The sequence below is a fragment of the Apteryx mantelli genome, chromosome 18 (assembly GCF_036417845.1).
Source record: "Apteryx mantelli isolate bAptMan1 chromosome 18, bAptMan1.hap1, whole genome shotgun sequence".
Lineage (NCBI taxonomy): Eukaryota > Metazoa > Chordata > Aves > Apterygiformes > Apterygidae > Apteryx > Apteryx mantelli.
Window position 1 is genome coordinate 2,048,904 of NC_089995.1, and position 26,534 is coordinate 2,075,437.

Here is a 26,534-nt window from a genome sequence, read left to right on the forward strand (position 1 = left end):
CACAGGTTATGTTTTCTCTAAAGCTTTGGCATGTGTTATTGTTCAAGGTAACATGCTGCTTTAAGGTTTGCAGGATGTTTCCTTCCTTTGGGAAGGAATGGGTGATGCCTTTGTGAACTTCCATTTATTTCCCAGTGATTTTAGTTTTAAATAACTTGCCAGGACCAGATCTGGACAAAGTCAACATTGAAAACACATCCTTTTGCTCCCAAAATTTGTTACTGTGGGTTAATGTAGTGTGAAGAAGCTTTTAGCCTGTCTGCATCACAGCTGACTTACGGATAATGGTGCCCTGTTTTTCTTATACCACTTATCTACAAGTAAGTGCAATTAACCCTGACAAATGACAGATTGCCTGGGCATCAGTTAAAACGACTCCCGTATAATCTGGTAACCCTTTACAATGAAAATAAAAGGGATGGATGGTGTGGTGGGTTAGGGGTCTTTATAAATATTAATCTAAGTAATTCTCAGAAATAAAATGTATTAACCTAAATCCGAGACCTACATTTTACTTGAAAGCTGTGTAAACCTTAATGAAATCTAGGCTTGGCTTCTTATGTTAGCAGACAGATGGTAGATTAAATGGTCTGGGTGGCTGGTGGACAGATGGTGTGGTGACCTGCATGGTTAATAGAGCTGTGCTTGTGCTTTTATTATTATCTGTAGACCACTTTTGGCTGCTTGAGAAGTGAGTGTTCTGTGTTAGCCTAAATCTCTCCCCCTTTTCCAGGTGTTTACTTTAAATGCCAATGAAGACATATGCTGATACATTTGTAAAACTATCCAAATACTGCTGGGTTATGGTTTCAGTGTGGCACAAGCTAGTATTTAATCTGATCCCTCACTAGTACTGCCCCTCTGCTGCCTCCCACCCACCTGGAGGGAGAGAAGTGTTGTGCTCTCCAGTATACTCCATGCAGAAGAGGATCTGGGATATGGATATGGTTTGGGGATTTGGCAGGATATCTGCAGAAAGCTCACAAGCCTTGGAAAGAGTGGGAAGGAGCAAGTCCAGGGCATGCAGAGTTCAGCTGAAACAGAAAAGACGAGACATGATTAAACCACTGAGGAAAGAAATGAAAGCTGCCATGTACAAAAACTTGCTAACTTACAATGCGCTACTGGAATTAATTGAAAATGTACAGGTACTTGGTGTCATCTATACCCAGAGTAAAAGAGAGCAAAATGTTTGAAGAGTTACCCATAGAGCTCATTGAAGAATTCTTTGCCATATTTTTCCATTGAAAGTATATTTTTTCGGTAAACAGATGTTTTTACCGATTTGCTTATGTTGCAAACTTTTTAATCTGGATTTTTAAGTGTGCTTATCATTGTCCGATCTTTTTGGTTTATTTTTGCTTGTTGTGCAGTAGGAGATGGTATTCTGTTATTGAGATGATATTGGAAGTATCACATCATGTGCATTGGCTGATGTCATTGACAGAATCGAAATTGTGTTTGTGTTTTTTAACAAAATCATTAAGGCTGGCTTGTGATTGCTACACAGTGGCCTTGAATATAAGATGCTTTAAAGCATCTCCTTTTTTTAACCATGAAACAATATGAAACTTTGGCACTTTGAGCAAGGGTTTGCTTTCTCTGTACTAATACAAGGGAAGCTGTTCTCAACAGCACTGACACTTTGTCTAGAATATTGAAGATCACTCTCCTTATAATTTGTACATTGAGTTCTTTTATGCTCTTGTTGAAAGTGCCCGAGTGAAATTAATTATAACACAGATGATTTTTTGATCCAGAAAGCAATATTTTTTAATGTCTAATAAATTAAGAGCTGCTCCTAATCTTTTTAAAACTAGTATGTCACATCATTAAGGGAATGTTTTTGACAATTGCTGCCATGGCAGCAACAAAAAATGTAAAGCTAAAAGTGATGAAAATCAAATTTAATTTTGAAACTTTTTTTTTCATAATTGTTATTACTTGGGAAGCTTTTCTTCTGATTCTCACCACCACTGTCATTCTACCTAAAAACTCCATTTTCTGTAAAACTGCAGTGTTGAGTTCTGAATAGCTTTAGCTAGCAGGACTTAGACTGAAACATAATTTTAATTGTATTACATATGAACAAAATTCTTCCATGGGGTTTCCTTAAACATTAGCTTTTCTTTCTGTAAGCTTATGACAACCTTGTACTAAGGAGGCTGATTATGCAGATGTGATATTTGAAGGTCCTCTGCTTTTTGTTCTAGCCATTGAATTCTCACAGCAAAGCTATGCTCCTTAGGTTGAGAAAGGGATTCTGCCTCCTTCTTGACTTCAGAAAATGAATAGCGCCTTTTCACTAATAGTGATTGATCTGTTTCCATCTGTTGTGCAACACCTATTAATGGTATTTCAGAGCAGCTGATAAGTAATTGCAATACCAGTTATAACTAAATACAGTTAGACTCAGTTCTAGTTTCCAGGGACGCTGAAGGTTTTGAGATGCAGAACATGACCCTGCTTTTTCTTCAGGAGATTTTAAGATGCTCCTACTCTTCAGCAAGGCACTGAGATGTAGTTAGGCACATCAGGTCTGCATGGGGAATGTCCTTGGCTGTGGAAGGGAAGTGTGGCCCCTGGCTTATCTTCTAAGTTGCCTCTAGGAATTTAAGGTGGTCTGGGGTCAAGCAGACATACAAAACCTATTTAGATTTGCCTGTATATTAGCACATTCAGATTCTCTTTGTGTAGGGTTGAGGTTTACAACCATGTTTTTATAGCATTCCCTCCGTAGTTTGTTGGATACAAGTAGCAAGGAGCTAGGTTCAGGAGACTGCGTTCTAGGGCAGTGAAAAGTTAGTCTGGATTGTCTCAACCTATTCCTTTGGTGAGTGGGTTGAGGGAGGAATGGGACAGATGTCTTGCCTTTTCAAGAGAGGGGAGCTAGGGGGCGTCATGCTGTGGCTGTTCCTCCAGAGTGGGGTTTTGATCCTCTTTTTGTGAGAAATGAAGGGGAGGCAGTCAGGGGAGGTAAGAGTGCTTTTGGTGTGTTGGAGAAGGGAGATGCACTAGAAGGCAGTGTGAAGGGAGGAGGGGTTGGCTTGTAGCTTCTGCAGAATGATGGGTTGGCCTTGTGTCTGCGGGATGTGGCACCTCGAGCCTACAGTTTCAGTGATGGAAGTGGGCTATAGGCATTGACTATACTTAACTGTAGCCCGTGAGGAAGGCTGAAAGCTGAAAATCTACTGACTCAGAATGGTGGTGCAGAGTGCGGGCAGAAACTGACTCACCACTGAACTTAGGCACCTGAGAGCTGTTCTCCAAGAGGTTTAATTCACCCTGAACTATTATGGATCTCGGCAGTTCCAATTTCCAACATTAGCTGGGAGAATGGGATTCATGCTCGGGGCAGGAGTAAGAATCACCACATTATGCCTAAGGCCATGCTGGCTGCCTTGTTAATGACTTTGGATACTTTACTGGAATACAAGAAAGCTGTGGCTTTAGCTGCTGCTTGTAACACATGAGTAGGGCAGGAGATCAGAGAAGCATAGCCCTACCATTGCTCCCTCTCCAACATGTAGGTGTTAGTATTAATTTGCTTAATTTCTGTTGGTCTTAATGACATGTTTTTAGGAGTACGAGTTCTCAGATTTGGGAGAGCAAACCTAACCTGTCAGGCATACTTATATTAGAGGTCACTTGCTTTCAGTTCACTTCACTGCAGAGCCACAATCTGTAGCAGGGTCTGTGTTTTGGAGGTGACTTTCCATTACTCTCTGGGCTGACACAGAGCATTAGAAAGGGTTAAAGATACTCTCTAGATCCATCCTTCAGCATCATGTGCCTTTGGAATAGCAACACACAAATGTTTGTATATAAAGTAATAGGTTGGAGATAACCCAGCAGCACCTTTGTCCCCTGATGCTTTTGTGTTTATGTAACCAGATTACACACCTCGTTCTCCTGCTGCTCTTGGTTCTCACCCAGCATTTCTCTAATTTAAGACTTAATCCAATTACCCAAAGTACTAGAAACCATTGCCTGCTAGCATAGATCATGTTGTGTTTTCTATTAATAAATTTCTGCTCTGTATGGAAATGAATAATTTAGTTCAAGATGTTGCTTTAGATCTGATTTAGGCTTGCTTCCCACGCAGCCGTCTCCTTCAGCCCCACTATTTCAAAAATAATTTTGCACAGAGAGGAGGTGGTAAGCACTTAGATACCGACTGTGTTAAGGTCTGTGGTACTGTAATGCTAAGAGTTACCAGATGGTGATGTTTCACAGTCTTACAATTTTTTTTCCTTAGCTTATAATCATAGTTTGTATTGTTGCTTTAGTGATGCATAGAAATTTGAGGGCAGCTGTCGCAAAGAGCAAGACAATCTAATCTCTACTTTAATCTTTCTAGAGTCAATAGCTGTGAGAGCTTGTCCCTAGGAGCATGCTGGAATTGTTTTCCACCTTTGCCAAGGTACTGGCAAAGATGAGAAAATAAATCACTGTAAGAATAGCTATAGCCACTGCATCACTGAGAAAGGGGGAACCTGACCTGAGGAATCTGCTCCACTGCAGCAAAGTGACAGTGGCAGTTTGCTTTGCTTTAGATAAATCAGTAACCATATTAATAAAGGCAATTCAGTTGATGCAGCCTATTTGGATTTCCAAAAGACAAGGCCCCTTACCAAAAGGCTCTTAAGGGACTTAGATGGCCATGGGTTAAGAGGAGATATTTTTCATAGATAAAATATTGATTAAAAATAATAATAATTAAAAAAACAGTAATCATTTTCCCAGTAGTTTGAGGTCACTAGTGGAGTACCTTAGAGATCTGTGCTGTGACCTGTGCTGCTTTAACTTGTTCTTCAGTGGCCTGGAAAAGGTGTTGGTGGAATCGCAAACTTTATCTGCCTTTGAATAAATGTTAAGTATGCAGATTGAGTAAAACAATCCTACAACGGTATATAAAATGGTGAGCTCAGCGCTGATGGTAACCCAGAGGAATAAGACCTTAAAGTTATGAGAGAGGAGTAAAAATGTCAGCTATGGGCTCAGAGCTTTCAACAAAGAAAATCAATTCTTGTGAATCAGGAACAGGGAACAAAGCAACCTCATTGTGCTACTGTATAAATCCACAGCACGCCCACGTGTGTTTGACGTACTGTCAGCCCCCTCGTCTCAGAAAGGAAAGAGCACTGCTGGGAGAGTTTTGGAGAACAGCAGTACGGAGGAACAAAAGCTTCTGTAACAGGACTAGCCGAATAGGCCAGGATGCATCAACCCAGATGCATGAAGGGGAATCTCAACAGGCTGTCGAGCTGTCGCTGCCATGGATTAGGGAAATGGGGGTTGGTTGTTCCCTGTCTTTCCAACCAAGGACTCGGGGATCTCACATAAAACGAGCAGATGTAAGGTGGGGCAAAAAGCAGTTGTCGTTCCTCACACCGCACATTGTTAGACTTTGACTTTTCTGGTCAGAGGGTGATGCAAACGCCAAGAGTGTATGTGGCAAGGTGTGACAGTGCAGTTCACAGAAGAGAGTCACAGACTAGTAAAAGTGAGGGCCACGTCTCTAACTCAGAAAGTCCCTTTTGACCTACAAATGGTTGGAGGTTGGAAAATGAATTAGGGGAAACTGTTACTAGATGCAGCAGTTTAAGGAAGTATCACTGCATATTTGCTCTATTTCATTGCTCCATAAACTGCCGCTCTCAAAGTCAGAATACTGGGCTAGATGGTCCTTTGGTCTGACCAGCTGTTCTACGTAACTCCATGCCTCCTGGTCCTCCACCATCGTTTCTGTCCTCATGCATGCCCCAAGGGAATTGCTAATTTTTGAAGCAATGGTTTCCAGCTCTGATTTAAGTTGATCAATAGTAGCTGCCTGTACAGGACTTGTGTCTCTGCTCTGTCTCTCCAGCAGTACACTGCTGTTTGGAATACATGCGTCACAGGCTTTGTGCCTGCAGCCAGCAAGAGCAGGCTGCTGAGAGTGAAGCTGCCTCTGCTGTTTGAGTTCCTATTCACAGCAAATTGTCTACAGCTGCTGTTTATTTTTTACCTATTGTACGACCAAGTGTGAAAGATAAAACCTCTTTAGAGAAACCTCTGATAAAGTTCCAGTCCCCAAGTGAAAATTAAGTATTATTAAGCATCTCAAAACAGAAGAGTAAATCATCTTCTCTTGCCTTCACCTCGCTTATTTTGTGGAACGCATATTTGTTAAAATCTGGCTACCTCCTGGTCACGTCTTTCTTGCCTGCCTTCTCCCATCACTCCTTCCTTCACTACAGACCTGATCACTATTCAGACCATAACTGGAGTTAGACAGCAGTGAAGTAACAAGCCTTGAATTTCCGTTCAAGGTACACTGGTGCAACATGTCAAAGCCTGAACGGAGAACGGAAACAAAGAACACAGCGTCTGTGAAACCATAACTAGTGTCTGATGCTTTCCAACACTACATTTCCACATGAGCAATGGCGATAACAGCTATCAACATATAGAATTGCAAATGGGCCAAGGTAGGAGATATCCCTGAGTCATTGGCAGGGGAAGGAGTACGTGGCAGGCGAATGCAAAGAATGGATGTTCCTGCAGGAGCCGAGGGTGAGACTGTGAGACTGCTGCCTTGTGCCTCCAGATGCTATTTGCTCACCTAAGACTCTCGGATCTATTGTAATTGCATTACTCTACTCTGTGTTTGAAAGAGTAATAACGTAGTAATGAAGTAATAGCCTTTTCTGCTTTTCCTGGCCAATTCAAGGTAGTGATTGTATCTTACAAGGGTATAGGATCACTGTTGTTGCCATCTTAAGCCTAATACCTAAACTCTATATTAAGCACCTGCCTTGTGCTATCCTTCGGCTTTGATATGTAGGAGAGCTGTTTTGGAGAAAAGTAGGTGACAGGGAAGTCATGTATGCTGTAATTCTGTGATGTCTGAAAATGGCTTTGTCCTTTGCAATTGTAGATCAAGATAAAAGCCCTAAAGCTACAGGGCAAAGTTACAGAGGAAATAAAGTTCACTGGAGAAATGGACATTGAAATACCTGAAGGGGAGCTAGGGGTAAAACTGAATCTTATCTGCCTAAGTAACTTTGAAAAGGAGATCAGCCTGATGTTGTAGTGGATGGCTAAAAAAATGAATATAGAGACCCTTATCTCTAATTGTAGAGTCTGCTACTTGCTTTCTAGAGCTTGGAAAATCCCTCTTAAAAAGTTAAAGATTCTAATCAGAAAAAGCAGAGGAGGGAAGTTGCTTCCCAGGAGGAGGATTCCCAGCTTGCCTAGGAACTAGCAAGACAAAAAAGAAATGACCTGACACTCCCAGGTCTAAGGCTTTATCACTATAGAAGAAGGGAACTGCTATGCAGGGCAGAGTAAGAAGTTTGCTCGTTTAGCATCTTAAATCTTTCAAAGTGTTGCTCGCTAAGGTCTGTGGAAGTGGGGTTCCTCAAGTTGTATTCTTTCTTCTGTGGGCATTCGCTTTATTTGAATGACTTATTTGGGCTTAGCCAAATTCAGGATGGAAATGATTTAAACTATACTAAGGCTTCTCTTGGTTTAAATAGAGGTTTATACGAAATCCGTTTAACTTTTGCTGATTAGGTTTGATTTAATGGGATATTGCCCTGATGTGACTGTGAAGTGGAATTAAGGGGACAGTAGGTATTGCTGATAGGGGGGAGAGTATGAAAGAACGAAAAATAATGTGAGGAAGTCAGCATACAGACACACTGTGCTGAGTAACTGGAGAAATACTAATATAATTGAAGGATTAGCTAGGTGCATACCATTCAGATTGGGCTGGTGCTTCCTGGTGGCTTGAAAAATATCTTCTCAATAAGCTCTCATTTCCCAGAATCTCAGTTTACACAGTGTGTAAAGTCAAAGTAAGTGGGAGAGAAATGATTGATTCTTAGCTCAAGGAAACTCTTTTCCTTCCCCAGTAGAGAGCTAAGAAAAACCCCAAGCTCAGCTTTTAAAAACACAAAAATGGAGAGTGTAGCAAAGTAATATAAAGCACACCAAGGTGCTTGAATAAACCATCTGAAGAGAGGTGGGTGTTTCTAGTACCTTGTCTAAGTCTTCCTCCTAGTGGAAGTGCATGTTTACACTAGCAGTCAGTTTGAAGATAATTCCAGAAAAGACAGTGTACCGCTGATATTTTTTTTAATATGCCATCAGCTCTTTCGTTGATTTCTGTGCTTTTTTTGCTGTTCACTCCGTTTGGGTTTTGTGCTTCTGTTTGATAGTTGACCTTTTGCTGCTTCTTTTAAAGCCCTCTCTAGTCCTCTGGAGGTGCAGTTTTATGAGACGTGAGTCATTTTAACCGAGCCTCATGCTCAGGGCAGGGTTATTACTTCCACCACCCCATGCACTCCCGTCTGGCTTTGAGCCTGGACCAGCATCTGTGAGACCTCTCTGTGAGCTTCTTAACTCAATGACCTGGCAGTAATCTAACAAAGTAAGATAAAAAAAAAAAAAAGAAAAAAAAAAACTGTATAATTTCCTGCCAGGTCAGTGAGTTAAAGCTGCTTTTGGAAGGGACCAGCAACTGCCAGAGTTGGCAGAGACCTGCTTTTAATGGCAACAAGCCGTTTGATTAGCTCAGATGCGTATAGAACTGCTGCTGGAGGTTGCAAGCTCTTCCATGAGCTTGCTGCACTTCACCATTTTAGCAGCGTGCACTACAGATCACCACCCTCTGGGTTTCTCAGCCTTCTCCAAAAGTTGCCAGTTTTGTTAAAGGACTCATTAACGCCTACTAACTTGGTGAGTGCTAAAATCAGGGCCACTACTGTGGCTGAGCAACCTGTACTTGTTGGACTACAAAGCAAGACTTTTGCTTTCTAGGTACTCTGACTTTTCCACATGTGCAATGCGATAGATATGTGCAAGTAAAACCCAACTGCTCCTGGGGAAGAGGGCAGTCAGAGGTCGTCTGCACTACAGGAAAAATTCCTGCCTGTCTTTTTATCTGAGGATCCTTAAAAGCCAAGTAGGGAGAGGGCTTCAGGCCACCTCAGGTGATCTGGCCATGGCAGCTTGCTCCTGTGGCAACGCTTCTGAGGGGAAGAAGAGAGGCTTTGGAGCCCCCAGGAAGAAGGGGGAGAGGAAGGTCTATCAGTAGAAGAGCTAAATCAATCTGACCCACAGCAAGCCCTTGGGAATCCCCAGAAAAGGGGTGAGATGAATTTTTGGTGTGCTACAAGTCAGGCGCTTTAACCTGTTCTATATTGGTCTAATATAGAAATTAGAGCAAAATTGCTGTGTTTTAAAAATTCACACACTTTGTGTAATCTAGTAAAAAGTATTTTTGAGGTTGCAATGTTCTGTCTTCAGGCTCAGCCAAGAGCAAATTCCCTAAATAGATTTTGTTTTTAATATTAAGAAAATAATTTGAGGGAGGGGGTTCAGGATCTGTAAATCAGAGCATTTCTCTCCTTTGATTTCTATAGATTAAGGAAAGGACTTAAAGGCATGTTAGGTAGCCAGCCATACTGCCATCTCTGCAGCTTTTCCAAAGTCTGTAGTTATCCTAGCTTAGTGTTGTCTAAATGTGATTGCAGGCTAATTTAGTTAAACTCATGCACTCGTAGGCACTTCCTGTTTTCATCATTCTGAGGTTGTGGCTTTTATTTGTGTATTGGATGTGTAGCAAAGCCATGCCTAAAGGTCTCACGGTCCTCTTGATCCCTTGTGCTAGGCACTGTGCAAAGAGCCCTCAATATATTGTTTGGGAAAAAGCACATAGTTTTGCAGCAAGCGACTGTGAAACGCATCGTTTCCCATTATTTATACATGCTGCTCCATAGATCCCTGGCTGGAAACCAGCATAACCTCCTGTATCTGTGCCAGGTGCAGGAGGGGCCTAGGGGTGTTTTACTATCATGTTACCAAATCTGGCAGCAGGAGAAAAGTCATCTGCGGTTAAGACACTGACTCAAACTTCCCTGGCGTGACAGGTCAGGGTTTGCAGGCAAGCTGCAATGAACATTAATGTAGCAGTGTGGTCAAGACCTGACGGGCTCTTGGCCAAAAGGCAAGCCCTGCCGGAAGCATGAGTAGGTAAGGCCGCAGTAGGTAGACAGCACAGGAGGGCAGGTCTGCAGTCTGTAAGGGTGAAGTGAAGTCAGCTGTCAGATGTGCCCAGGCCTAAGGGATTTGGCTTGGCTTGCCTGCCAGGAGGCCACAGAGGACCCAGCGGGTGTTTGGGAAGGAGATCTGTGATCAGCTGTGAACATGGCAGAGGGTGGGAATGAACCTGTAGCACTCGTAACACTGGACCCTTTCAGCAGCTGTACTGAGCCACCAGTTGGGGGTAGGAAAGCAAATATAAAATGTGGATGAGGCATTTGCTGCTGGCTCTTGGCTAGGCTAGGGTTCCCTGTAGCCCAGCCAGCACACGTAGCAGTGATGCTCCTTCTTCTCTCTGTGTAGGAACATGACATTGAGACAGCTTTTGGAGTGGTCCATGTCACCATGCGAGGCATACCGAAGGGGAACAGACCTGTCATCCTCACATACCATGACATCGGCCTCAACCGTAAGCCCTTGAATTCCCAGGACCCATGTATCCTTACCCAAGTCTTCTTGCAAAGTGTGTGAAAGTCCAATTTTAAACAAGATTCTGAAGAAATGATTGTTCATGTTATCTTCATTCGAGTGTGGGGACCAGTTGGACTGGCCTGGAGCTGAGATGAGGCAGGTCATTTTGGGGTAAAAAGTTAAAGGTCTGCTCAAGAAAGTGTGTGGCATGCCCCTGTCTGTTCCAACAGCCCTCAAAAGTAGGGCCAGGGTGGAAATGGATTCACCCACCACACTACAGGGCTCTAGCTGACTTGCTGCACTGTTTGACAGAGCTATTCACCCTGAGTTGCCACAAAGCCTCTGTTCCCATGGAGGCTGGGCAGGTGAGAAAGTCCCTTCTACGAGGCTACAAAACTGCTGTAGTGTTTGTAGTGGACCACCTCCTCAGTTGGTCTTTCTACATGTCTTCCCACCCCACATGTACTGTTATGCTCACATAGGTGCTCCTCAGTGTGTTCCATGGGTACCCAGGTACTGTGGGGCTCTGTTTTGCTGGGTCTGCATTCTGGGAGATCATTTATCTGGTCTGCCTGCCCTCCGGTCGTAGGGGTTACTTTGCTAGGACTCATTGCTGCATTGGAGTCCGTGGGGCACAGCAGCATGCATCACCCAGCATCCACTGTCCCACAGACTCAGCATAGGTGTTGGGCTCTTGCGGACGTATGCCCTGATGCTTGGAGGGTGGATCGCAATAAACATTTCAGTAAATGTCTCATTTCATTTTTCTGTTGCAGACAAATCCTGTTTCAATGCATTTTTTAACTTCGAGGACATGCAAGAGATCACTCAGCATTTTGCTGTGTGCCATGTGGATGCTCCAGGCCAACAGGAAGGAGCCCCCCCATTCCCATCTGGGTAAGAGCTCCAGAGAGACCCTTAGAGTTCCAGACGTGGTTGTAGTCCGTCTGCCCTTGGGTGCTGTTTAATCCAACTGGGACTCGTAGGCTGAGGCAGGTGGGAGGCACCTTTTGGAGCAGAGGAAGTGGGAAGGTTAGGAGGCTTCCTGGGGCAGGCAGAGACCTCTCCTGTCACTGAGGCCTGGGTAAGGCCCTTGCTAGTGAGTGCTGGCACCAGTGTTCTGACTTAAGGATGACCCCAGCACACTGCAGTCTAGCTGGCATTCCTTACTCACTCTGTCCATCTTCCCACAGAAGCCTGGCTGTCCAAACACAGCTCTCTGTTAGTCTTGCTCTGAGGGATGGGATCCATGCTGTAGGCTGGACTACAATATCATTGCAAAATAATTACCCATGCACATGCCTGTCAGATGTTCCTTGTCTCTCATGCCCTGGGGTAGAACTTGTAGGTAACCTCTGATGAGCTGTATTTGGAGGTGCTTTAATTTCAGCCTTGCTTGATTTTCAGGTACCAGTATCCCAGTATGGATGAACTGGCTGAAATGCTCCCTGCTGTTCTGACACACCTGAAGTAAGTCTCTGAAAGGAAACAGGGTGAGCAACTGATTACAGCCATTCCCGCACCTCCCTGTATCTCTACTTGCAACATCTGATATGCTCACTGAGTTGTCTCAAGAGGCTTGAGCATCTCCTAACCCATGTGACCCTGTCTGGTTCTTATGCTGGGAACATTGTCTGCCACATGAGACAATTTATGGCTGCTGCATCATTGCTGGATCGTTTTCAAAATGAACCATAAGTGAACAGCTGGATGCAGAGGGGGAAAGGTTTTGCCTCTAGGGATGCTTTGGCTGTGAGCTTAAGATAGCCTTGCTGATTGTGAAATGCCTGTATTTCAGCCTGAGGAGCATCATTGGGATTGGACTGGGAGCTGGTGCTTATGTCCTCAGCAGGTTTGCAGTAAGTATCTTTTCATTCCGTTGTGACCTATATGAGCTGTGGTCTCCCATTGATCAAACAGACCATTTGTGGGGCACGGGCAAAGTAGCAGTAATTACAGCAGGCATGCAGGGATCCATGTGAGAGCTACTTCACATCCAGATGGCTAAACTGGAGCAGCCAAAGATACTCTGAAGCTATGCCAGACATGGGAAGATTGAAAGCAATGTCTTTGAATCAGCAGAACTCCATCCTGGCTGCTAGGAATATCCAGGCTGAGAACGATTGTATATTTGTAGAAGAAATGCTGAAGATATTCGTGTCTTCAGAAACATCCCCTGGCTGTGTCACTGTATGCTGTTTCCAAAGTTTGTGACACCAAACAATTAATCTGGCGCTGTGCTATGCTGTGAACCAGCACTGAAAAGAGATGAGGAATGTGCATTTTCACTGACTGGATAGAGAATCTTGTACTCCACCCACAGAGAGGAGAGTGATAGCTTTATATTCTTATTTAATTATACATTTCTCTCTGGCAGAGGGTATGTAAGCATGTGAAGTCAGTGAATGTGGTTTAGCTGCCAGCAACCTGCCTGAATATTTCAGGGATAGTGTTTAAAAAAGGAGTACAGAACTCTAATGTTCTCAGTAAAATTTATTTCAAGTTGTTGAGCATAGAGAGTTGCTGATGGCCACTTATGCATCTTATAGCCACTTTATCATGTAGCTGCCCCTCCTACAAAAAGTTCTCTGGTTCCCATTTCTTCCAGTCAATGTTGTGTCAGGGGAGAGAGCCTGGGGCAGTCCCAGGCACTGGTGTTTGCTCTGTTCCTTGTCTTGTGTATCTTGTGTAATTTCCAGTCTTGCTAAAGAGAAGATCACTAAATAAGCCTTTGGCTTCAGCTCAGTGAAGTCTCAGAAAGCCCTTGCAATGCTAACTGAACTGCAGATAGTTTCCTGCTGAGGACACTATTGCTTCCTTCTACTTAACCAATGCTAATCTATGCAATGGAACAGAGAATAGAGGAGCTGTAGTAAAATTTCAGCCTTTGAGTTGAACCTAGAGCTTGAAGTTCTCCAGGTGTGCTCAATTTCCGTTTTCATGATCACAGGTAATTCTCAAAGTATTTTGGGCCTGTGCTCCCTCCTACCCCAGTCCAAAGTAGACTGCAGGATGCTGGGGATGAGAGCAGAGGAAGCAGGTGCCTGCAGCCTGAGCAGGCCTTGGGGTGCCCTCCAGTGCCCAGATGTCTGGTGCAGCTGGAGCTTCCCAAACCTCTGCTCAGGCTGCAGGTGTTCCAGGCACCTCAGCACCAACTCATGTGCCCTGGGGGCAGGTTTCTCCATACCCACAGTCACAGTCAGTGCTGATATCCACTGCTGGCGTAAAGCTTTATATTTAATTCAGTCTGAATTTAGTGCCTAGAAACACAACTCTTGTCATTTAGACTTACAACAGCCTCAGCAGCTTGTTATCCAAATAGTTTAGGGATCCATGCTGGGTGGGAAACCCAGGCTGAAAGCCTGTGGACCCAAGAGGGATCAGGATGACTTCTCAGGAGCTTTTGATGTTGCTGTGGTCACCCCAAGTGGATGGAGAACTGCAAAGCAATGCAGAATGGGTGCGCTGCCCTTGTGTTCTTTGGACAATGTTCAAAACCTGTTTCAACCCTTCTATCAGCGGCTTAACCATGAAAAGTCTATGAATCAATGTGTTGTATCAGAAAGCCTGTTCTGAGATTTTGGGGTGCCAGGTATGCCATGGCCTAGAAGTTCCCCAGTACTACAATGCCTTAGAGATGGTACTGATCCTTTTCTCTGGGTTTCTGTCCCAGGAGTACAGAGATCTCCACTGAGGGAGGACTGCCTTCTCCTCAGGGTATGGAAGGAGGTGTTCTCAGGGCACAAGAGTTTGTCCAGGTACTGCCTGGAGCTGGGGATGCAAAATTGGAGCAGAGAAAGCCACTTCTTACAGTCCTATAATACATGAAGCCTGAGCAGGATCTGGGACTCTTTGGCTGCACCAGACGCTTGGGTCACCAGAAGACACTATTGAGGCTTTCTCAAGCTGCAGGTGCTGTGTGAGCAGTTGCTTCCTCTGTGCCAGCAACAGTCCTTCCAGAGAGTGGGACCTGGCTGGGAGCCTGCTTTGTGCTGGGCTCTGAAGAGGCCACTGGCAGTCCAGCACAGTGGAAGCTCACTGCTTTAGTCTTCATTTTACTCTCTCTTCCTTTTGCAAGAAGTATTCCAGCTGCTGTGCCTGCCATTGACCCATGTGTATTTCCAAGGGTCATATCATCCTTCTCAGTGTGCCTGTGCTCTCTCCCCACAGCTCAGTCACCCAGACTTGGTGGAAGGACTTGTACTTATTAACATTGATCCATGTGCAAAGGGCTGGATTGACTGGGCAGCATCCAAGGTGAGATTTTCCTTTCCCTGTGTATCTTCTCTCTGCACTGCTTAATGAACAGTATGTAGAGTAAAAAGAAAAAAGACGGAGTACAGGAATTCATCAGTTTATGGCCAAAACTGCACAATCTCATCTCCATCCCTGCTGTGTCCTCAGTCTGGGTGTAGTACAACTTCTGCAGTAGGAGCAGGAGTGGGTGTGATCATGTGTAGATGAGAGATCCTGGTAAACTCCTTGGAGATGAGTGGCTGCTGAGTATTCAGTTTTCCTCCAAGTTAGTAGCTGTACTTGCAGGCTCCATTTGGCTGAGGTTGAATGGGGTCTTTTAATCATTCTGTTATTCTGGCCACTTACAGTTATTAAGGATTCCAAGTTTCTGGAGAGCTTGCACGAGCTCCTTTGGAGACTTGCACACCCATCTTCCCCTCCCCTCCCCCCCTCCAAAAAAAAAAAGCTTCAGGCATTTATTTTGTAATGTCCTTTGAATAGTTTTCCTTGTTATTGTCATTAATCTGAGGAGTTGCTTTGGAATTTGCAATGAAACAGTATTTTCCAGTTCCTCTCCCTCCTCCTCATTCATGATTCCTCTTCAGTTTTCAGGCTGGACAACCAACATAGTGGATATTGTCTTAGCACACCATTTTGGCCATGTAAGTAACCAGCAGCTGTTAATGTTGCCCATGCTACTGTACATGGAACTGTACTTTTTTATGCACCTGCTCTAAAGTAGCTCTAATCCACCAAATAAGGGCTGCCACAGATAGTGCCATCTTTGCTGGGCAAGCTTGCATCAGCGCTTTGCATGCTGGGGAGGAGCATGCATGCCCTCACACCTGCACGGACCATCCTCTCCACACTCCAGATTTGGGAAGGAAGTAGTGTCCCACATACTAGTGCTGCAGAACTCCTTTCTTTGTGCTGCCAGCTAACTGTCTACAGAAACGAGTGGCAGCCGGTTCTTTGTAGACACATGTAGCCACATTGAGCTGCTGGTAGAGCACAGAAGTGCTGGGAGTTGTCCAGTGGGATGATGTATGTGTCCAGATGCTGAACTGCTGCATTCTCCTCTTCCTCTTCCCCTTCAGTTTCAGTAGAGGCAAACCAGTTCTTCCTGAGAACTTTGTGCTACAACAAAGCCTTCTGTCTGGAATTTGTAAGCTCCCATCCAACAAGCTCACAGAGCAACTGAAAGGGTTTGTGCCACATGCACATAGTATGTTTGCAGCAGATCAGTCCCTGACCTGAAGCCTTCCTGTAACATCAGCACTGGAAGGGGGGTCACTTAGCTGCTTCTCACTTAGCGCACAAGCTGTTCTTGCCCCACTTTTGGGCCCCTTCATTATACATGGTGTTTCCTTGCATTTCCTTTTCCCTCTCTTTAATCGGAATGCAGTTGCTTCATAGAACTGGGTGATGGAATGAGATTTTCCTTTTGTCCCAGTCTTGGAGCTTACCTATAAAGCTTTGCTTCTTCATGCTAATCTTAAGTGGAAAACCTTTGTATAGCAGAGGGAATTTTACCCCTATAAGCATTAGTGAGGCTCAGGAGCCAACTGACCCCCATCCCAAAGATACCTTTATATCTTTATATGCACATACAGCATCATGTGCACTATGGTTTGTAAAGATATAGTCATACTACTCTGTATTGCACTTAAACAGTCATATTGCAGATACATATAGTATAGCCTAGGTACTAATGTAGTTTGGGGTTGTTGCCCTGTGCATTATTGTTCACCAGGGTGAATGACATATATGGAGCCAGTTCATGCTTCAGTATTTTTATGAAGATCATTTCTTACGCATTATTTTTACATGTAAAAAGCTAATGTTCCTTGTCTTTCAATTCTTCTGTTTCTGTACAGGAGGAACTGCAGGCTAATCTAGATTTGATCCAGACATACAGGCTCCACATCGCACAGGACATTAACCAGGATAACCTTCAGCTGTTCCTCACCTCATACAACAGGTACAGGACATCTTTTTGCCTGCTATATTCAGAATTGCTCCCATACCCTCTCTGCCACTGGGTGCCAAGGACAAAGTGCACAAATAGCAAGAGGGAGCAGGAGAGAAGCTTACCTCCTCAGTAGTTTTGCAACCTTATATATTATTCTAAAGGATCTTATGCCATGTGAACTTCTGTTCTACGCTGAGTCCTCAGCCATTATTCTGAGCCAAGCTCAGCCTCATGCCTGCATGCACCTTTGAGAATTCTGCAGATCTTCTCTCTAAACCCGCAGCAGGCTTGCAATCAGTGCATGGATCCCATTTTCTGATGGTGACTACTGCAGCTCCTGAGCAGTTTCTGCTCATGGCATAACACCAGGAGTGGGTGCCAGAGCCAGCACACACAGTTAGATTTTGAATGCTCCCACTATAATCAGTTTCCTCTGTTGATCTGATGGAAGATTGTTCTGCTTTGTCTTCTAGCCGTAGAGACCTGGAAATTGAGAGACCAGTTCTTGGCATCAATGAAAACACAGCAAAAACACTCAAGTAAGTTACTGTGAGTCAACCTGTACCAATTCCATACTATGAAGTCCCTTTTGTAGAAAGGCTGCAGCTTTTCAGCAAGAACATCTGTAGCAGCACTGGGAAGACCGTTCATACAGTCCCAGGCTTTGATGCAGTGCTGTCAGCTAAGTGGGGCAGAAAGGTGTCTGGAAGCGCTATTATTAAGAATGTGCTGGAGTTCTCCTGAAAGCAGGGTCAGAGGAATAAGCATATCCTGCCAGTCACTACACTGTAATGTGCTGAGCTTTCTGTTAGTTTGATTGTTGATTGTTTTTCAGTAAGCCATTTCATGTTGATTTGTGACAACCACAAATGTTCTTAGATCAACTTAGAATGATTTTTTTGGTTATTTTTAGGGAGGCAGGTTTTTGTTTGTTGCCACAGACCACCCTCCACTCCACCCACAAAAATTACCTGCACATCTCCCAGAGATGGCAATGCAGGGTTGTGGAGCATGTGACAGCTCCCACTTCAGTAGCGACTCATTTATCTGAGAGGGCATAGTCTATGCAGAGAGCAGTGTATACCTGAGAAGGAACGGACATTGGAGGGGATTCAGTGATGATCAGCACAGAGGAAGTAAAAAATAAATTTTTAGGTTGCAAGCAAGGGAGCAAAAGGGGCAAACCATCTCAAGTGTGTAGAGCACGTGGAGACTAGGAATTGCAGTGCTGAGGCAGGATGCCTGGGCTGGGGTAGAGGCTGCTGCACAGGCTCTGCTGTTGACTTCTTGGCAATTGTATGCACTTCTGTTCCTGCCGGTCCCAGGAAATGTTTTAGGCATCCACAGCAGAACCCTCTAGATATTGGCTAAACTAAAAGAGGTGGATTTCCCTCTGCTCTGAGCAGAGGGAGAATCTAGCATTCAAATCCTGCTTGGTCTCCAGGCAAAGCAATCCTTCTGGCACATAACAGCACCTAAAGTGCCACTCTCTCTTGCAAGCAGCTATAAGCCACAGAGCACTTGACTGTCCACTGAAGTGATTCACAGGAATCTGTCAACCCTTAAAATATTTCCTGTAGAAGTTTGGATTTCTGTGCCAATAGCCTTGCCTCTCAGTCTCCCAGGTCTTAGAGGTAGTCCACTGGCTCTGTGGTCTGTGGCTCACAGACTCTCTAGCATAATTTTTACCATTTGATCAGCGCACCAAAGTGGGTTCTCTAGATCAGTTCTTTCTTACCTTTACCTGTAAATAAATATTCTTAATTCACAGCCACTTGTCCAGTGGCCTTCTGTGTATGTTTTACAGGTTGAATGTTAACTGTTCCGCTGTAATTACCAATGCATATGGCAAATGGATATGAAGGCATAGATTGCCAACAGAGGCTTTAATATCATGACATTTTTCAATATATTCCTGACATCATTTGTATTTGTTTCTAAAATTCAAGTCAAAATACAATGCTGGCCAGTAGCCAGCCTCAGAGGCATTAAACACCATTGGATGTGGTTATTCTTAAATTCCTAACATGCAGACATTCATTCCTGAGAACGCACTCCCTCTTGCAACCCAGGATGGTGCTTCTTCCAGCTCTAACCACATCTTTTAACACACTTGTGCAATAGCAGTGGTAGTTGGTGTGTATGAGAGGAATGGTACAGATGCGTGTGCAAGCCTTGGAGGAGGTTTTGGTGTAACAAAATGCCATGATGTGGTAGCGGATAAGGCTTGTGCTTAGCACTGCTAACCTTTGATGAGGCTGTTGGTGTACAGAGCTCAGCCTCCTTTGGAAGTCCCTTAGAGGCACTGTGAGTAACGTGTCTTCTTTGGGTTTTGGCCAGGTGCCCTGCCTTGCTAGTGGTTGGTGACAGCTCACCTGCAGTGGAAGCAGTGGTATGTATATATGGGCTCTTTCTTTGCATGACATTAGCTCCAGAAAGCCTTTAGCAGACCTGCCTTACCCAGGGGTGCTTTGGTCTTGGCCAGAACTAGTCACAAAAAGTGACTCATTGTCCAAAGCTCCTCCCTAGTCTAACTATCAACCATCAGCCGCTGGTGGGAGAGGCAAGGCTCTGGATGCCTAATGGTCCTGCAGGGCAACTCTAAGGTGAGATGGGTAGGATCTTGATAAGAGTCCTTGTGCCCAAACATCTTGCTCAGGGAGTGGTACAAAGGCCCCCTTTCAGTACCCCTTGTCTTTCCCTGAGATCTGCCAGGCTACTGCTTGGAGTTCAATTTTCAAGTCATGAATTACTGTTCTCTTGCTGTTGTTCTGAGGCTACCTGAGGTTTAAAAATAAGCAGTATGACTCCAACCCCTGTGGTGAGTAATAACAGAGCTCTGCAAAAGCAGTGCTTCATAGGGAAGGCAACACTCAATAGCATCTCCTTCCTGTTATAGTCTCTGCAGACACCTACAACCTACTTTCCTCCCAGCACAGTTACAAATGTGACACTGGCCAGTGCAGAGTGATTGGAGTGGATGTTTCTCCTGCCCTTCAGTCAGTGGATGTGGGGTGACTGGGTTTTTGTGAGCAAAAGGAGTTTCCTTAGAAACCCTGGAAGAGTGCAGGAGACACCCAAAGGAGCAGCTTGGACCCAGGAACTGTGCATGGTGAACTGCTGCAGGGCTTTTCCTAGTCATGGCCCGCTGCTTTTTCGTCAGTCTTCTGTTCAGACTGGAAAATCTGGAAGTCTGAGGAGTCTGTCAAGTTCTGATTTTGCTAGCATAATATCCCTGAGGATTCTTGTGGCTTCCCAGCCCACAGTTGGGAGAGGGGATTTGGCTTTCTGGACCTTGGCTCACCTGTCTGGTTGCCTGTGTTTTTAGCTTGTGATAACTTGCCCTGCTGAGGCTGCTTTTTCTGTGAGGCCCTGGCCCCCACTGATTCCCTGAGTACAGCGGGCCTACAGAGAAGAGGTGACTGTGCCACCTTGCCTGGCTAGGGGACTAAATGGTCTTCCTCTGTGCTGCACTGCACAAAAGTCTTCCCTCCCAGTCCAACTGTCAGAGCCCTGGGGATGCTCCAGTGTTTCACAGTGCAAGGTAACCTGTTATCCAAAACCTGTGGACACTTCCCTTTGAGATCACAGCCCCATCTCTCAGAACAGTGACATTCTGTCACTGCAAGGTCCCCTTGGATGGGAACACCTGCCCTTCCTCCTTGCGTCTTCCATTCATTGTTCTCTTCCTACATGGTGCCTACTTTCTTGCTCAGTCCTTCCTGGTTCCAGAGAAGCACCCCTTGGTGAGGACAGTCATTGCCTCCATTGAAGCAGCTGCCCAACGTTTTGTGTCTGACTCTTCAGGTTTCTGTGTGATGCCATGTCCTTCTTTCCCCCTTTGATTTTAGGTTGAATGCAATTCACGGCTTGACCCAACCAAGACTACCCTTCTGAAGGTAAGTGCCATTCCAAAATCCTTCCAGCCTGCTTCTGAGGCTCCATTTAGGTGCTGGCCCTCCATACATTTAGCTTTAAGAGGTTTCTGGACAGTCCTTCTGGGCTATGTCCTCTCCTGCATGGAGACAGACTCAGGAGAACAGAGTTTTTTGTGAGAGGGTCCCTGATTCCCTGCTTTAAGACCAGTTTTCTGTTGTCTTCAACCAGCAAATGGCAGGAGTATTTTGTATTGGTAGAGGTACTCTGTCCCCACCCTGCTATCTGTCAGCAAAAATGTCACTTTTTCTAGCTTCATACTAGTCCATCCCCTCCTCAGCTATCCCTGTGGAAGTGGGCCAAGCAGCTACTGTACAGAAGTGTGAAATGCCAGGTTTGGGGAGAGTGGCAGGATGATCCGGGATGGTGGAGGGTTATTCTTGGGTTCCTACAATATGACCTGGGATTGCTTGGTAATGCAGCCCCCAAGATGCTGGGTGCCTTCAGCAACAGCCACCAATAAGATATATCCTTAGGCCTTGCTTTGGCTTTAGGGTTGAGGTGGCAAAAGTGTGCCTCATGTGGCCATGCAGTCTGTTCCCTCAGCCCCAGTGTGGTGGGCAGTGCTGCTGCACTTCTAGGATGGGGATCATCAGATGGGAAGGTGGTTCAACCTCCCTTTTATTCCCTGTTGCAGATGGCAGACTGTGGGGGCCTGCCCCAGGTTGTTCAGGTAAGAAACACTTAGCTCTCCCTCTGAATTTGCTTTGTATAGACCGTCTTGCTCTGCTCACACTAAAGCCTCATCTTCTGTGTCCACAGCCTGGAAAGCTGACCGAAGCCTTCAAGTACTTTGTGCAGGGAATGGGCTACAGTAAGTGACAAACACAATTTTCTGTTTTGAAGCAGGGTTGGTGTGGGAGAACTCAACCCTTCTGGTCCATCTGAGCCCATTGACATTTGTGTCCCCACCTGTGAGTTAGTGTGGTTGCCAGCAGATCCATCTACATTAGAAAATCAACTAGTGTGCTAACAAGTGTTAGAAAACCAATGTTGTTCCCTGATGTGTGTTTAATCCACACTGAAGCCAGAGTGGTGACCCCATTTTGGTTGCTGATGTTGGTAAAACGTTGTCAGTCCTTGTTTGTCCCAGTCAGGAAAAACGTGCTACTGAAGACAGTAAATTTTCTCTGCTGACTGCATACCTTCTCTGGAGGGGAAGGAATTAGCAGTAAAGTGTCGCAGTTGCGATAGGTACATGAAAGCTCTTTTCTTCCTTCTCAGACATACCTATTTCTTTTAGATTTTCACTGCACTAAGAGTCAGTGATATCTCAGATTGGAACCCTCTAATTACAGAATAGAGAGCTGTGTGCCTTCCAAGATACCCTGCAAGCCCAGAGGGAGCTGTGCTTTGATCCAGTCCATACCCTGCTTCTTCCTTGTGCTTGGAGTCAGAAGACTGTTTTCTGACTGTGTCAGGCTGTGAGCTGTTTAGCTCCCCCGCCCTTGGTACTCCCGAGACTGGCAGACTTCACGAGAAGAACTTCTTAGTGCACTAAATCAACTCTGCCTCCATTGCAGGCACCTTGGCACAGCTCTCCGTCTTGCCTGCCAGGGGCCAGGGCTAGGAGTTCCCTACTGATGGATGAACCTTCAAGAGCTGGAATTATGGGAGGAGTCAGTTCACGTGGTTGGTTAACGACTAAGCATGGCCACTGTGGCAGCTGTCACACTCCCCAAGCTCACAGGTCTGCACCTGGGTGGAGGTGCTTTGCTAAATCGTGAGCTTCAGGGCTCAGAAGAAGTTGTCCTTTTCCTTAGAGCTAGGTGTAGTTGACATGAACGCAAGGCTCCTGTTGGCCAGAAGAACCTGATGCTGCAGAGGAGGATGCCAGATGAGAAAGGCTCCCTCAACCTCACAGACTGAGAGCATTTCCTTGTTTAAGTCTGACTGTTTTGTCCTGGTGTTAATAGAATCGACAAGTACTGTCATCAGAGCAAGGACTTCAGCAGGACTTTGGGATTCAAATCTCTTGCCAACTGGATGTGCAGTGCTGGGGGAAGAAGAGGGGTCATTTTCTACTTTCAGAGTTAGTAGCTAGTCCCAGAGAGAGCTGTGTTCCTGACTTTGTTGGAAAAGACTGTTAGGGCTGCTGACTGTGGGCCAGCAAGGCCTCCTTTCTCAGAGGAGGGGAACAAGAGAGAAACAAGTCAGTAGCTTGCTACTTCTAGAAAGGCAGAAGCCACTTCCCCAAGGACTATTCTGGTTACTTCTGCACATTGACTACAGCAGTTGGACCTGCTGTGCACCCACTGCAGGTAGAAGGAAATGCCTTGCAGCAGGCTTGTAGCAGAAATCTGATGCTGTCAGCTCAAGGAAGGACTCACAAATTTTTGTTCAGTATCTGGAATTGCAGAGTATGCCCCAGTTTCCCTGCCTTAAAAAAATAACATCTGTGTTGAGTTGTTGTGGTGTGTACAGTGGGGAGGTAGGGTCACCAGGTACACTGCAGTTTCTAGCTAGGAAGGCACTGGTGAGATCTGGCCTTGATCAGATTTTTGAGTCAGCTTGGCATCCCTCTGAGATGCTTGTTAGCAGCTCTTTTCACAAATATTGGGAGCTTTCAATGCAATGTGTGAGCTGGGAGCAGAAGGGAAGGTAGCTGGGGATCCCAGGAGCAGTGCAGGCGCTAGTCACACCCTGCAACTAATTGGCTCTTTCCTGTATTCATCCCTTTCCTTGTCTCATGTTGTTTCCAGTCCCTTATGTGCAGCTCAGCCACCTAAGCACTGAGTCAGGTACATTGAACTGTGCATCCGGCTCGGCCCGAGTCTGTGTACTGAGTTGAATGATTCTTCGGGTGCATTGCTCTGTCTCAGCATGTCCTGCTGGCCTGCTATGGGCTAGGCTGATCCATTGTACAATGTGTATGCTATGGTTTTTCACCTTTCATTTGTATTTTGTTGATTGTGCATGATTTCAGCTCTGTGTTTTTTTAGAGCAAAGAGACTAACTTTCAAAAGGTCATCTGTACAACAGCTGCCTTGGTTTGCACAGACACTCACCATGACTGCACTTGCAAATGTTCAGTTATACTTCTGGCATTTGCTCACCTTGGACCTTTTGAAATTGGGCCTTAAACATCTTGCTTTAGACGTGCAAAAACTAAATTTTGGCAGTGAATAGTGAGTTTTCTTCCTGGGGGTATAGCTCTTTTTGTGCTTACCCAGCGACACGTATTTGAGTGACTGTGATTCTTGCTCTGCGCCTAAGAACTTCCTCCTTTTATAAGTCCCCCTTTTGTTCTTTCTTGCAGTGCCAGCAGCTAGTATGACCAGGCTGATCCGCTCCCGTACTCACTCCTCCTCTAGCGTGGGCTCTGGGGAGAGTGTCCGCAGCCGGTCTCATACCAGCAACCATGGTGAAGGAAGTGTTGGAACCCCAGAAGCAATTGATCTCCAGGAAGCACCTCAAACCATGGAAGTATCCTGTTAAGCAGGAACCCCTCTTCTGGATTCAGACAACTCCACTTGCCCCCACTGAACCCACTCAGAATCTAGCATTTCATCCAACATGGCATTAACTGTTCTCTCTAACTTGTGCATGCCCATCTGAGCTGCCACCTCCTTGGTAGTCTGTACTTGGCATTACTTTGGTCCTTTCTGTATGCCCTTGGCATCAGGGCCTCTTTAAAACTCATTAACATTCCGCAGTCTTAGTAAGTCATGTTACTGTACATGCTGATACCACCTCCTGTCTGTGCTGTATATCAATCCAGATGACAGCCATTGTCTCCCCCTTTCATTTAAATATAATTTCTGTGGCTTTGTGAGGTTTAGAATTGCTTTCTAGTTGTGCTTCTGCTAAAGGACCCTTGTGGTGCAGTTTGTATGGCGTCTGTGGGATGTGGGAAAGCAAGACTACGATGGTGTGAAACTCCAGACATCGGAGGCAGGCAGTGCTCTCCTGCAGAGCTGTGCCTGGAGTGCAGAACCCACCAGAGGGTCTTTGCATTCCCCAGACTCTTGGCATGCCAAGCAGTCCTGGGGAGAACAAATGGTCAGAAATACTGTCTTGGTCTCATCTCTGTATGTGTTTTAAGAAGGAGCAGAGTGATTTCTTACCTAAGCCTCCTGAAAGGGCAAAGCAATTAACAAGTTAACTTACACTAACCAAGGTGCACTATTCAACAGAGTACAAGGGATTAAACGACAGCAGCCCTGGCTTCCAGACTGCCTCTGCTGACCCACCAGAACTCTCCTGCAGCAGTTTTTGCAGGAGGACCAGATGCAGATAAGATAACCCTTAGTCACTAATTCTGGTTATTAGACCATCTTCCCTGGCGCAGGTGAATCTTTAACATTAAGTAGATTGTGAAATGGGCGGCAGTGCCCCCTGGCAGGTGGAGATCCAGAAATCTCCTGCACTGCCAGCTCTGCTTCCCACTGCTGCCATCCCCACGCAAGGTGTCTGCACAGAATATTAACTGAGCCTGAAGAAACACCAGTGAATGTAGATGACTCTTATCAGACACACATCTGTGTTACACAAGCCAGAAGTGTGAGCAGTGAATGTCTACCTGCAGGTACTGTTTACTGTCTTCATCAAATTCACAGTTCTGCTGCCTTTTTGCATCTGGCTGGATCAGAGGCAAATGCCTGTTGCGTGCCAGGGTCTAGCTGTTAAATGGGAGAAAAGGGATAAGTGGCCAGGCTAATACAGGTCTCTTGATAGACGAGCAAGACATCCTTTCTTAACTGTTGAGCAGTCCTGACTCACTGGGAGCCAGCTCCTCCAAGGGTCGCACTCATGTTCTGCTCCATTTCAGGTAGGGAATGGGACTGGGAGGCTATGCCTGAGGGGGACTTTGTACCAGTTATTAAATAAAGCTATAACTGAGTCTCATTGTTACCCTGTCTGCTTGTGTTGTTTCTACTGGGATGACCTGGCACTGCTGCTGGTTTCATCAGGTTTGGTGTCTCCTGCTGGGAAAAGTGAACTATTTTCCATGAAATGGGTAGCATTGACCGCTTCTTTCCAGAGGCCCCTTTGTGGCCATGCAGAAGCAGATGTGGTCAGGCTGTCCAGGTGATATGGTATCCCCTGGAAGAGGCTGTTTAATGGTGTTGGAGAGTTGGTTTCTGCTAAAATGCCAAAATAAGCTTCCAGCTTTGACAGAGTGAGAGAGCCTGTATGAAAGGTTTGCCACAAAGTAGAGATACTGCCAAGAATTGCCTCCAAACAAAGGAGCATACTAAGAGTTGTCTTCCCTGGTGAACAGTGCCCTGCACAAGCATGTTTTACTGATGTAACTACAGAGTTAACTTGTAAACCCTGTGACAAGGCAGTTGTCATGACATAAAAATGCAAAGGGTAGTTTGGAAACCAGCATAAGCTACCGAGTACGAGCGCCTTTGTGGCAGGACTTAAATTGCCATAAAAACTCAGGTCTGTTTCTTCTTCAACCTCCACTGATGTCCACTGTGGGGCCACAGGTTTCCTGGTGTGTGCTGGCCAGATGCAGATGGAGTAACACTGAGCAGCTGGTTGTTCAATAAAACGGTTTCTTTGGCTTCTGCTTTTCAGATCCAGTTTTGCTTTCAAGTTTCTGATGTCTGCCCTCTTATGTTCACAGTAAGCTACTTGGGATTTAAGAATGGCTAAGTTGTTGGTCACAAATTAACCCCAGTCCTGCTGTCAAACCCCCGAGGCTGGACTCTAGCAGCCTCATGCTTTGGGCTTTGTAAAGACCTTTGACAAAGTTCTGTGCAAGAGATGTCATTTCAGGAAGTGAGGTGGAGTGTTTTCATAAATTGGAAACTGAGGGGTGAGAAACAGTAGGAAAAATCTGCCAACTGTATAAATGAGTAGCAAAGTGACAAAATTATTAAATGAATGAAAGTGTAAGCTCAGGTCTATAGAAGACAGGAGCCTGCAGAGGGCA

The 26,534-nt window shown here is 45.3% G+C and overlaps 1 protein-coding gene across 2 annotated transcripts in view; it reads left to right on the forward strand.

The window, feature by feature from the left end:
- NDRG3 (NDRG family member 3) overlaps positions 1–25,501 on the forward strand; it is a 68,531-nt gene extending 43,030 nt beyond the window's left edge. For both annotated transcript variants that reach the window (XM_067307577.1, XM_067307578.1), the window contains 13 exons: positions 10,396–10,501; positions 11,280–11,400; positions 11,911–11,973; positions 12,302–12,362; positions 14,674–14,760; positions 15,345–15,401; positions 16,617–16,720; positions 17,185–17,250; positions 19,052–19,103; positions 20,563–20,610; positions 21,285–21,320; positions 21,410–21,461; positions 23,907–25,501. In XM_067307577.1, coding sequence (XP_067163678.1) covers positions 10,396–10,501; positions 11,280–11,400; positions 11,911–11,973; positions 12,302–12,362; positions 14,674–14,760; positions 15,345–15,401; positions 16,617–16,720; positions 17,185–17,250; positions 19,052–19,103; positions 20,563–20,610; positions 21,285–21,320; positions 21,410–21,461; positions 23,907–24,085 — 1,032 coding nt within the window. In that variant the 3' untranslated portion in view covers positions 24,086–25,501. The remainder of the gene's footprint in view (positions 1–10,395; positions 10,502–11,279; positions 11,401–11,910; positions 11,974–12,301; positions 12,363–14,673; positions 14,761–15,344; positions 15,402–16,616; positions 16,721–17,184; positions 17,251–19,051; positions 19,104–20,562; positions 20,611–21,284; positions 21,321–21,409; positions 21,462–23,906) is intronic.
- Positions 25,502–26,534: the final 1,033 nt, after the last annotated feature.